This window comes from Hyperoodon ampullatus, assembly GCF_949752795.1.
Source record: "Hyperoodon ampullatus genome assembly, chromosome: 7".
Classification (NCBI taxonomy): Eukaryota; Metazoa; Chordata; class Mammalia; order Artiodactyla; family Ziphiidae; genus Hyperoodon; species Hyperoodon ampullatus.
This window is the reverse complement of record NC_136920.1, coordinates 67,317,524-67,330,794: the sequence shown is the minus strand read 5'-3', so window position 1 is coordinate 67,330,794 and position 13,271 is coordinate 67,317,524. Positions and strand designations below refer to the sequence as shown.

At 45.1% G+C, this 13,271-nt stretch overlaps 1 protein-coding gene across 1 annotated transcript in view; it reads right to left on the bottom strand.

Annotated features, from left to right (window-relative positions):
* LOC307056443 (F-actin-monooxygenase MICAL2-like) overlaps window positions 1–12,621 on the bottom strand; it is a gene marked incomplete at its 5' end in the record, with an annotated part of 94,666 nt that extends 82,045 nt beyond the window's left edge. Inside the window, one exon of the mRNA XM_079709239.1 lies at window positions 12,358–12,621. Within this exon, the coding sequence (XP_079565365.1) occupies window positions 12,358–12,621 (264 nt within the window). The remainder of the gene's footprint in view (window positions 1–12,357) is intronic.
* Window positions 12,622–13,271: the final 650 nt, after the last annotated feature.

The following is a 13,271-nucleotide window of genomic DNA, read 5'->3' as shown; positions in this document are numbered from 1 at the left end:
CAAGAGGCAAGGTCATACTACTTAGCAAGCAGTGGAGCTGGTATTCAAAGAGAGAATAAAACCTAAACTTGTTAGAATGGACTACATGAAAGGCCTTTCAGTGATCTGCCTCCTGTCTCCCCACCCCCAACCTCACCTCCTACCATGGTCCCCCCTGCTCACTCCCCTCCAGGCCCCTCTTGGCTGCCTTGCTGCCTCTTCCAGCTGGCTGAGAGCTTTCTCACCTCAGGGCCTTTGCACTTGCTGTCCTTGCTTGAACATGCTCTTTACCAGCTGGCTGCTTCTTACTCAGAGATCTCAGCTTAAATGTCACCTCCCAGCCACTCTGTCTAGAATCAACTCCCCTCCCCTGGTTCTTTCTATCATAATACCCTATTTATGACCTTCTTGGGATGACATGATAAAATTATCTTTGTCTGTTTCTATTCTCCCTGGACCAGATGGAAAGCTCCACGGGTGCAGGGGCCTTCTCTGCTGTCATCCTCCTCTGGTGCCCAGAGGACTGGCACTTGGATAGCAGTCGCTAAATCAGTGAGAAAAGAGTAAATGAAGGGATCTACTCCTTCTTGCATAGTGTTAGGTGCTGCGGATATTTGGGAGGACTTTTTCCCTTCCAGGAAGACTTTCAATGGGAATAACCCTGCCTGGGCAGCAAGGCTGGTCTCAGCCTGTCCCTAAGCTGCTGGCCTATGGTGAAGGAGCAAGCAGCTCTTCTAAGACAGGACGAGCAGAGGATGCAATAAATTCCTTAGGCCTGAGAGAGCTGTTATTCACAGAGGGAGAGACTCTAGTATACCTTTCCTTTCTTCATCTCCAAGGTTTTGCAAGTCCTTCCGAGAGGAAGTCAGATCATGTGACTCTGCTCAACCGCCTCCAGTAGCCCTACATCTCATTCAGAGTAAAAGACAAAGTTTTTCCAGTTGTTCCAAGGCCCATGCGATCTGGATCCATTCCCTTCCTGAACCCGTGTCTTACCACCCCGGCCTGGCTCTTTCTAATTGCATGGGTCTCCTTGCTGTTTGGAGAATATACTGAGCAGGTTTGCTTGTCAGCATCTCTACGCCTGTTGCTGTTCCCTTTGCCGAGAATTCTCTTCCTTCTAAGAGCCACATGCTCATGCCTCACTTCCTTAAGGTCTCTGCTCAAATGTCACCGTCTCACAGAAGCCTTTCTAGGGCATCCGATATAAAACAGTAACCCACCTCTGGTCGGGGCACCCACATTGCCCTCACCTTGTTTTTTCTCCCTAGCAGTTTACCACCAACACACACACACAAACACACACACACACACAGAGGTATGCACACTCAGGCCACGTATGTTTATTTGTCGTCTCTCACTAAGAATGTAAACTCCAAGAAGGGAGGAATTTTATCTGCTCTCTTTACTGCTGTATCCCTGGTGCCTGGCATGTAGTAGACATTCCAAATGATTTTTTGAATGAATTAATAACTGTGAACAATTTAACTCAGAGATGGCAATTTTAAAAATAAGAGTAAGTGGAAACAGTTTGGTGGTTCCTCAAAAAGTTAAACACAGAATTACCATATAACTTAGCAATTCCACTCTTAGGTATATGCCCCTAAGAACTGAAAACAGGAACTTGAGCTGATACTGTATACCAAGGTTCATGGCAGCATTATTCACAATAGCCAAAAGGAGGAAACAACCCAGGTATCCAGAGAGGGATGAATGGATAAACAAAATGTGGTATGTCCATACAGCAAAATATTATTCAGCCTTGAAAAGGAAGGAAATTCTGACACATGCTACAACATGGATGAACCTTGACGATATTATGCTAAGTCAAATAAACCAGTCACAAAAGGACAAATATGTATGATTCCACTTATATAAGGTACCTAGAGTAGCCAAATTCACAGAGACAGAAAGTAGAATGGTGCTTGCCAGGGGCTGGGGGGAGGGGAGAGTAGGAAATTATTGTTTAATGGGTAGAGTTTCAGTTTGGATGATGAAAAAAGTCTGGAAGGTGGATAGTATGTTGGCTGCACAACAGTGTAAATGTACACTGAACTGCATACTGAAAAATGCTTAAAATGGTAAATTTAATGTTATCTATTGTACCACAATTAAAAAATAAACCCAGACTCAATTCAGTTAGTGGAAAACTAAGTATGACTGAAATAAGTTGGACATGTAAATCTACTTTTTTAACTGTAAATATTATGAAATCTAAATACAGATTAAGTATTTCTGAAATGAAAACTTAGCATCCAAATTGAGATGTACTAACAGGGTAAATATACACCAGATTTCGAAGTCTTAGTACAAAAATATAAAATATCCTATTAATAACTTTTATAGTGATTACATATCAAAATATTTTTGATAAATTGAGTTAAATAAAACAATACTAAAATTGGAAAAAAGAAAGGAATAAAGTTCTGATACTTGCTACCACTTGGATGAACCTTGAAAACACTATGCTAAGTGAAATAAACCAGATACAAAAAGACAAATGTTATATGATCCCACTTACATGAAATATCTAGAATAGGAAAATTTATAGAGACAGAAACTAGATCAGAGGTTACCAGGGGCTAGGGAGAAGGGGGCGGGGACTGGAGAGTTATTGTTTTGGGTACAGAGGTTCTATCTGGGGCAGTGAAAAATTTTGGAAATTGAAAATGGTGATGGTTGTATAACATTGAGAATGTAATTAATGCCACTGATTTACATACTTTAAAATGGTTAAAATGGCAAATTTTACGTCATACATATTTTACCACAGTAAAAAAAAGGGAAACATTAGGAATACCAAAGAGAGAAACAGAGACAGAGGCAGAGAGAGAGAAAAAGAGAGAGGGAGAGAGAGGGAGAAAATGGAAAAGATCGCTTTCTTAAAGCAGAGAGAACAACGCACAGCTGCATGGTAAACATGCTAACTAGAAGGGGTAAAGGAACTTCCCTGGACTTCTGCAGATTTGGACATAAAAGAATTTTCCCAGGTATGTTCCTTAGATTTAGACAGCTCTCTCTGAAGAAAGGATCTGAGAATAAAAATCTTCCCACTGCTGAATTCCCATTGATGAACCTTTGGTGATAGCTCGCTACCCTACATCTCTTAAGACCACGACGCATAAGAGGAGGTGTGGGATACGCCAGGTGGCAGTGAAATACGTTCCATACAGCTGAAGGCTCTGAAGTTAAAACACGTTCGGGTTTTCTTCCCAAGAAGCTGCATAGAAGTTTAAGGTAAACAGTTTTTTATGTAATATAATTTAATATATAATACATAAAAGAATTCGTGTATATACTATTAAATTTACAACTTACTCCCCTTAAATATACACGTCTATAGCTATACATGTTCTATAACACACTATCTATAACTATACATGTTCTACAATACACTATTTGCATTGGTGTATATGTTAAACATGTTATAGAGAGAGCTGGTAGCTCATAGCTGATCATCCTATATCAACTGAGGTCTGTGTGGCCTCCCACCCCTGTCTCTTGCAAAACTCACTGGCTAAAAGGCCAAGCAGGAAAAGACTCAGCTGCTTGAACCCACAGGCATCTGGTTCTCTTGTACACAGTTTGACTTCTTCTGCCCATTCCTGCTTCCCTCCCCCATTCCTTTCACAGGTATTGATTACTAATGAACATACTGCACCCCAAACACCTTCTAAGCATCTGCTTCTGAAGAACTCAACCCGTGACAAATATGTCCTATTCGTTAGTTAGTTACTATTCTAGGGGCTGGAAAATCAGCAGCGACTATAAAGACAAAAACTCCTGCCCCCAAGGAGCTTATATTTTAATGGGGTTTCTGGAAACACTTTTGTGTATGCGATAAAGCAATGTATGTAGCTTAAGCAGCCCCTTCTACCTTCTTCCTGCCTCAAAACCAGACATGATGGCTGGAGCTGCAGCAGCCATCTTGTGACTACAAGGTAACAAGTATGAGGAAAAGCCTAGAGCTGCACTATCCAATTCAACAGTCATTAGTCACATGAGGCTACTGAGGATTTCAAATGTGGCTAATCTGAATTGAGCTGAGCTGTTAAACACACAGAATTTCAGAGACTTAATACCAAAAAAAGAAGACTGTAAAATAGCTCAGTAATAATTTTATATATTGACTACATGCTGAAATAATAATATTGTGGATATATTATGTTAAAAGAAAAATATTATTAAAATCAATTTCACCATTTCTTTGTACTTTTTAAAATGTGGGTACTAGAAAATTTTTAATTACATATGTAGCTCACCTTATATTTCTATTGGACAGCACTGGCCCAGAGAATCACAGAGAACATGGCCATTGAATTTCCAGTCACCACCTTTCTCCTGACATCTGTTTAAAAAATAAGCCCTTATTTGTTTAAGTCTCTGCAGTTGAGTTTTCAGTTACCTGCAGCTGGGTGCAATCCTTTCTGATTCAGAGGGGAGAACAAACTAAGTGCTGGGCCCAGTGAATTGCCCAGGAGCTTCCTTGTGGCAGGAAGGCCAAACTCAGCCTGGTACCCCACCTGGTTGATAGGAGATAGATATATTCACACTAAGTGGAAAAATCCCCTGCCATGGAATATACTAATGTCCAAGATATTTTTTATTATGAAAAAAAAGCAAAGCCCAGCAAGAGCCTCCAATGAGCAGGAAGGAGGGAAGCCAAGAGACCTTCCAGTCTGGGAAGCAGAGCATGAAACTGCTTCATGGTTTCCTCTTGCCCTGCCCAGTGGTACACATTAATTTGCATAATCCTGGCCAGAGATTCCCTAAGGCCTTCTGCAATCCTGGGTGGGCCAGGAACTGTGAGAGGTTTTTCTTTTTTCGCCAAGAAAAAGGAGGCCCAGCCCTTCAGCCTCACAGGACTACAGGCCCAGTTTCCCTGTCCCCCTTGAAAGCTCCATGAACAGCCAGATGCTAGTCAAGGTGCAGACAAGGCTGTTGTCCTCGTCCCACACCACAGGGAGAGGATGCTCACAAGCAATGGTCAGATGCAAATCTGCACAGACGTTTGAATAAGGAAATAAGGGGCTGGCTGGCCCCGGCTTCTGTAAACCCACTATCAGGGCTTGGGAATACCAGGACTCACCCAGTACAGCTCCAGAAAGAACTACATATGTTAATAGTATGCTATTTGTATTGCTCCAGAAAGAAGCCTCTTGAGCTACACAGTTCATTCATTTAGTCCCTGAGCACCCTCCCTGTGTCAAGCCCTGTGCTGAGTGCTTCAGACCCAAAGGTGAGCCAGACATGGTCCCTGTCCTCAGGGAGTTCACGATGAGTGGGAAAGTGGCCAAAAAAGCAGTAAATGAGGGACACGGATCAGCAAGGTAGTGGTAGGACCAGAGTCTGGGAGCCCATGGGGGCACCAAACCCAACTGGGGATGAAATAAGAGAAAGGGGATGTAGAAAGGCTGTCAGGGCAGGCTCCCTGGAGGAGGTGATACTAGTTTAAATTGAATCACAAAGAGAACAAGTTAGCTAGGTCAGGAAGGTACCCCTGTTCAGCACAAAGAGTACAGATCCTCCGTGGGCCAGGGCTCTAAAGGCTCCCACTATTAGATGAAGTTTTGAAGAGGAAAGCATACACTTGTATTTGCTCTTCTTTTAAAGGGCATTCACCTTTTACAGAGAAAGCAAACTTCTTAATGAAATCACACATGTGAAACTATAAAGCACTATGCAAATGTTGTGCAGTAACACTAATGAAATAGTTGTGATTGTGATTATTACAGGGGCGGCAGCGGTCCCTACCATATTGCTACCAAACTGCTCTTTACTCAGTGGCCCCATTCAAGGCCACCCAGCCCAGACTCCAGGACTCGGAGGTGTCCATCCCAATGCCCACTAAGCTAAGCTAAGGAAATCCAAGAAGGCAACATCCTAGGGCTCTTCTTATCACTCTCCTGCACTATTTTGGGGAGTGTCTACTGCAAGAACCTCCACGAACGAGAACTTGACAATGCCTATAACATTGTCAATGCAATGCACACACCCTTGGACTTCGAAATTTTCACAATCTATCCCGTAGACATGCTTTCATGTGCATACAAAGTGTGTATGAGGAAGTGTACTGCAGTACTGTTTAAGATAGCAATAGACTGGAAACAACCTAAGCAGTTAAATAAATTGTGAGGGAACCATAAAATATCAAGCCTTAAAAAGCCATGAAAATAATAAAAGGGTTAGATTCCCCACGTACTGATATAAAACAAGATCCAAGACATATTTTTGAGTAAAAAAAAGGTGTACAACAAATACATAAAAAATTTTCCCATTAAATAAGAGAAAGGGGGATGCACACATTCATATGCTTGCATGCACATATGCACACACACGCATGCACACACATGTAAAGACTTTCAGAAAGGGCGCACGGGAAATGGTACAGTGGATGCCTCTAGGGAGGAAACTTGGTGGCCGGGGGAAAGGCACTTCCTTTCACAGTATATTTTCTTCTCCTGCTTGAATTATTGTTTTTTATCATGAGCATGCATTTCTTTTTTAATTAAAGACAACAAATTAGTTTGTTCTTAAAAAGACAAAGAAGTCTTTATTTATAAATGTACTTGTAAAATGAACCACAGTGAACCCAGATTAACTATGTCCTATGAAGACAGCCAAAAAAGAATTTTTTCATCTCGGTTTAATATTGTTGGGAATGGATTTCTTCAAGCTCACATGGCATGTTCAATGCACGCACTCACGCAAACAAACCCCACACACTTGGTGTGGAGCTGTGGTGACAAGTGCAGTGATTCACACAACCCAATTGGTAATCTAGGCTTGCAGATGTGCCTAGTGTAACAGCGCCCAAGTCCACTGTCAGGTAAGCAGACAGATCCAGGGTTTATGGCAGCTTTTTTTTTTTTTAATTTATTTATTTTTGGCTGCATTGGGTCTTTGTTGCTGTGCGTGGGCTTTCTCTAGTTGCAGTGAGCAGGGGCTACTCTTCGTTGCGATGCACGGGCCTCTCATTGAGGTGGCTTCTCTTGTTGCGGAGCACCGGCTCTAGGCACGTGGGCTTCAGTAGTTGCGGCTCATGGGCTCTAGAGCGCCGGCTCAGAAGTTGTGGCGCATGGGCTTAGTTGCTCCGTGGTATGTGGGATCTTCCCGGATCAGGGCTCGAACCCATGTCCCCTCCACCGGCAGGCGGATTCTTAACCACTGCGCCACCAGGGAAGTCCTATGGCAGCTTTTTGTTCAACTAGTACAGAAGGTCACACCACAGGGACCATCCTCTACTCTGTCGGTTATGCCTGCAACTGTCCGTATTAGGCAAAGCGGTGCTAGATATTTCCCAGCCAGTGTAGCACAGCGTGGCTTTGAGGGCCCTGGTGGGTGACTTCAGAGGTAGGGAATGTCAGATAGGTTTATCTAGGCTGGGAGATAGCGGCCTTCCCTCCCAGCTTCACCCCTCCCTCCCTCCCTCCCTCCCTCCTTGCTCCTGCTGTGCTCTGCTCATGAAGCTCAGGAACCACATAATGAGCTGGGCTGCAAGCATTACCGGGGCCTGGGTTACCCAGCACTGGGGAGCCAGTGCAGACACAAAGACAGGCAAAGGTCACGTTCAAGTACAAAAGGTGTGGTGTGACCCTGCTGGATGTTCACAATACACAGACATTTCCTTCTCACAGGATAACGCAAGAGTTTTCATTATATAGGCTGGCCCCAAAGCTGCTGGTGACAGGAGCCCATGAGTCATTTCCTGCAAGCAGGTTTTTATGGCAATGATGTACAAATGCCTTCTGGTCTGAACTGGTTACCTGTGATTACTGAGCCACCCCCTGGAGGGTGGGAGAAAGAACCCTGGATTGAGAATCGGGGGCTCATCCTCAATGACCCTCCAGGTCCTCTGTTTGACCGAGGGACCCTCTCTTCACAGTCTGGCCCCAGGAGGCCTTTCTGGTCTCCTGCCATCCATCCATTCTGTTCTCTCTGGCTCTCATGCTCTCCCCGCTTCCCTCTCTCCACAGGTACCTTCATTCCCATTCCATGAGTAATGTATTCTTACCAGAATATGTTTCTCTGCTTTATGTTCCCTCTAGCTGTTCCTTCAGTAAAGCAAGGCAAACTCCTACTCGTCTGTCAAGCCCCAAATCACACCTCCTCTTGCAGGAAGCATTCCCAGACTACCCCAGTCGCTCTTCTGTACTCCTGCAGAACAGTGTATACAACTCTCTCATAGCACTTAGGATATTAATGATAATAATGGCTAAACATGTACTGATCGCTTATTATGTACTAGGCAGCATTCTGAACACTTGACAAAGATTACCTTATTTAATCCTCACAGTAACTCCATGAAGGAAGTACCATTATTATCCTCATTTTACAGAGATGTCTTCTGAGGATCAGGGATTTCGGTAACTTGCCCAAGGCCGCAGAGCTATTAAGTGGCTATCTTGTGCCTAGACAAGTGCCTGTCACATAGTAGCTGCTCAATAATTATTCACCTCATAAATGATTAAGTGAATAAATACAGAAATGATGACACTTCTGTCCTCTCTATAGAAAGCTCAAGTGAGAAACACTTCTTATTAATCTTTCAAACCATTTCCTCTGTCAAATACCTACTAAGGTATTAGGGTATTGGAAATACCTAATGAATGAATGAACGAAACACTGTATGAGGAAACCAATAAACAGAATCCGAATCTTGGCAATGCTTCCCGCTAGCTTCAACCAAATAGCTTCAGGTTCCTGGGCCCCCTGGTTGTCATCTGTCAAATGCAGAGATTGTACACAACATTGTTTCAAGTTCCTCCTAGCATTAAAGGTACATATAAAATAAATGAGCAGGCTCCATGACTTTGTGACGATGGTAATTCCCAGGCCAAATTATGTATTGCATGTTCTTCAAGGCTGTTTTCCCCAGGAACATGACACAATTGGATGTGGCATTTGATCCGGGTACTACCCTAATTCAGAGCCAATATCAGTCCTGAAAGAGTTTCTTTGGCTTGCTCGTTGGTTCACTCCTTCCTTATCCAAACAGATCACACCCAGGGAAAGAATTATTAAGTGCCTGGCAAAACCCTCATAAATAATAATCAATAATGAACACTGATCTCAAGTTAGATTATACCTAGACCACTGCTCTAGGGACCTGTAGGTCCTCCTCCCTGTCCCCTGGCACCTGTACCAGAGGTCATCTTCTCCAAATAGATCCTGGTCACCAATCTCCCCCTGCCATCACCACTAACACACACACACACACACACACACACACACACACACACACAGTCCTGCTGGCATGAGGGAGCAGACACGGCTCATAGCACCTGGAAGGGGCAGATTAATGTTTGTGAATAGCTGAGGCCCACGTCCACTCCAGATGGTGCCGAGATGCATCCACATCGGTGCAAAGGTGGGAGTTCTGGCTGCATTTCATTCACTCCCATCCTACCTGTGGGTAAGCAGAAGCTTGGCTATAGGCCTGGTATCTGACACGCCTGTGTTACACGGCTTAGCGTTAATGATGAACCATGTGCACAGTAACGCCCAGCACTTCTTGTTTGGCTAATGCTTGATGACGTAAACTAGTACACCAAAGGATAAACCTAAGCGAGGTGCGTGAGCAGGACAGCGTCTGTTCATGTCAGAAAAGAGGGAGGACCATGGTCTGTTTTGCTTGACTCACAACCAGGAGCGCCAGGCTCTCAGAGTGAGCACTACCCAACCACGTGACTCCAACATGGCGAGGCCTGTTCCATAACCAGAAAGCAAACAAGCAGTCACTCATCAGGTAGAGGATACCTGCTGTTTGTCTATCTCCCACGTCCACATCCCTGGGGACCTGTTCCTCCCTCATGTCAATCATGTGATGTTTAAAAGGGCTGCCAAAGACAGTGGTCAGCTCCTCTGGCTTTGGCCACAATAACTGGCCCAGAGGTGAGCCAGTTGAAATCCTTCCCTGAGATTTTTTTCCATACCGAGCAGGAAGAGAAAGATTCTGGTCTTTTGGGTCACAGAGCTACAAAGATATGAACGAGAGGCTAGCATCATGAAGAAAATCTGTTTGCAGGAGGGAAGAATGAAGCCAAAACGGAGCAAAACATCTAAGAGAGATGGAAGGAGAGGATGGGAAAGACTGTGAGTGTCTGGACCTTCCTGTTTATACGAGTTAATCACTTCCCTCATTTCCCTGTTTTGTTTAGGTTAGTTTGAGTTTCTGAAACATGAGGATAAAGTAGCCTAACACAGTCACAACCATCCGTAGAGTGCATTTTCAAACGTATCTTCTACACTTTAGGATCCAAGTAGTTTTTATGGGATGGGTTACCACATTTCAAATGTCTTTGTTCCTCCTCCTGAGAAAGGTGTATAAATTCCTGGGCAAGAACCACTCTTACCCAGCATCACTAACTAAAGACAGTCCTTTTCCTTTATATCTTAGGCATCAATGGTGACCTGCCAACCACAGGATGTAAGGACTCTTCTACTTCAAGCCATCAAAGCTTATAAAATAGGGGCTGGCCAGACAGACCAGGCAACCGGTTAGTGATTTTTGAAAGGACATCTTCATGGTGGTCAACCCTCCATTCCATCCCTCTGCTGGCCGACTCCCTCTGAAGGTCTGTCTTCAGATCACCAAGAGAGTCCCTCAGCAGCTAGAAACTGTTGGGTGTATGGGGCAATGCATTTTCTGATACAATAAGAGCTCTGAAAATCTTCCTTGAGAAAATATATTGCACCCCAGCCGCCTGACTTCTATGGGTCATTTTAAAAGAAAACCACCATATACAATTACTGAAAAGGGTGAAGCTTTGAAAGTTAAAAGCTTCCCTCTCCTGGAACTCTGAAGAGCTGCCCAGTGAACCATGAACCATGAAGTTACAACAACTAGGAAAGGAGGTACTGGGCAGAGGTGGCACTTAGGATACTGGCCCCACCTCCCACCCCCCTTTTTTCTTTAACGCTTCCCTCTCCTCTGCGTAAGGCCGAAGCTTGGCAGGTTATGGGCAGGCCCTTCCTGGATGGCTAATATGCTCTGGGCTGAGGCAATTGGGCTGCTTCAGCCTGATGGAATGTTTGCCTGTGCTCTAAACGGTCTGTGCGTCCCAGGCTCAGAGGAGCCTGGCAGCTGTCTCCCCCGGGGCAAGGGAAAGCAGCGTATCCCACGGTGGACTCAACGGCTCCACATCACCAAAACAAAAACACAACAGTCCTGATCTCTATGGAGAGTTCAATCCTCTTGTCTAGGATTGGCACTGACTAGAATTCCAAGGGCTCTGGCTGAGCTACCTCCTGTGAGGTCTAAATACAGCTCGCTCGCTTTTAACCTAAACATACAGCCTGGAACAGTGCCCAGGGCTGACAGCCCCCAGGGAAGTCTTGACTTCTGGCTGCCCATTTGGGGATGGGTGATGCAGAGCTATCAGAGATGTGATGCACTGGGCAGCCCCATGTTCACCGATGTCGCCTATGGCCACTCAATGGGGAAAGTGACCAGCTTGTGGAGGGTTAGCTGTGAGTGGGATCCTGAGCAGAGGAAGGGGATGGGGAGGTGGAGAATGCGGAGATGTGAAGAGGAAGAGAGAGAGAGGGAGGAAAAGACAGTAGAGACCAAAGACCTATTTCTTTTCTTTTTTTTTTTTTTTTGCGGTACGTGGGCCTCTCACTGTTGTGGCCTCTCCCGTTGCGGAGCACAGACTCCGGATGTGCAGGCTCAGTGGCCATGGCTCACAGGCCCAGCCGCTCCGTGGCATGTGGGATCTTCCTGGACCGGGGCACGAACCCGTGTCCCCTGCATCGGCAGGCAGACTCTCAACCGCTGCGCCACCAGGGAAGCCCCAAAGACCTATTTCTTAGCCAACTAAAGTCAGGGATCTTTCTAAAATGTTTGCTCCCAGGGCGACACAACTCTAATTATGCCTCTCTAGGGAATTTAGGTCCTAAGCCCTAGAATCAGAGAGATCAAGGTTGCCTTCTTATTACATAACTTTGGGCAAGGTAACTGACTTCTCAGATTTCATATCTCTTAAATGATCCAAAGGACTACTGTGCTGTTCAACAAGACCACATACAGAATGCGCCTGGCCCAAAGAAGCTACCTGGTAAACAGTAGCTAATAGAAGAAGTAGTGGTAGTAGTAACAGTAGAAACAGGATAACATCAAGCACGCCTTCATTTTCTCCGCCTTGGGAAGGACACAAGAAGAGCTGCTGAGGCCACCACGATAAGATAGAAGCCCCCAACCAGGATAAGCTGTTCACATACAGACAAAGGCAACCTTCAGCTGAGCCAAACAATAAAACACATCCACACCCACTAAGAACCTTACACTGGCAAAATGGCAACAGTTTCCTAACCTCCCAACAAGCCAACCCACATGGCCCACAGGGTAAGAAGCGTCCGTGCTGGAGTTTCCCTTACCTTGGTGTTCATACAAGACTTCCCTCGCTTATACTCTTTGTGGGACCCACGCTTGTCCAGTTTGTACCACAGGGCCTTGGCCTTCCAGGTGGTCACCTTGGACTTGAGCTTGGAATAAAAGTTTCTGTGGTCCAGAGGGTCTAGGTCCAGGTGCCGTGTGAGGATGTTGAAGGCCTGGAGGGTGCCTTTGCACGTGGAAGCCTGGACAAAGTTCTCGAAAACCTGCCCGGCCTGGGCCTGCTTCTCGTCCTCGTTTTCCCCCATGTTTCAGGAGCCACGTAGAGCAGTGGTATGGAGAGGATGGAGGAGAACACCATGAAGTACCTGGAGAAACGTCACACCTGCAAAGGTAGGCAGAGGCAGAGGTGAGCTTCGTGGATGAGGGTAGAGTGGGGAGAAGGTGCGGAGAGGTAAAAATACAATTCCTTTAAGACACTTACATACTAAACATAACACTTAATACTAAACACACATAATCCATAGGAGAGGTATAATCATACCTTCTAACCTGGCAATGCTGCCTTGCAGGAAATCTCTCTCCCCAGCACTCCACTCCCCTGGCTGGCTGAAAAGAACTACACATTGCCAAAGATATATCCTGGCTGATGTCAATACTACCTGGTCATTCTTGCTATGAGCAGTGGTTCTGGAAGTAGTAACTAGCAAAAGGAAAACAAACAAAACCCAGAAAGGCACCCTAGATTTAGCACTGTTGGAAACCTACCATTCTTGGTGCCATAAATTGGTTGACTAATGTTAACGTCACCTAATCACATGACATGAGTGCACAGCCCCCAAAAACCAAAGCACATGCCTCCCTAGATTTCATGACCACCATCCCACCTATCCTTAGACACCACACTTTTAAGTCTTCCTTCGTTAGTTACCAGAAGGCGGGTCTTTCCCTTCTACAG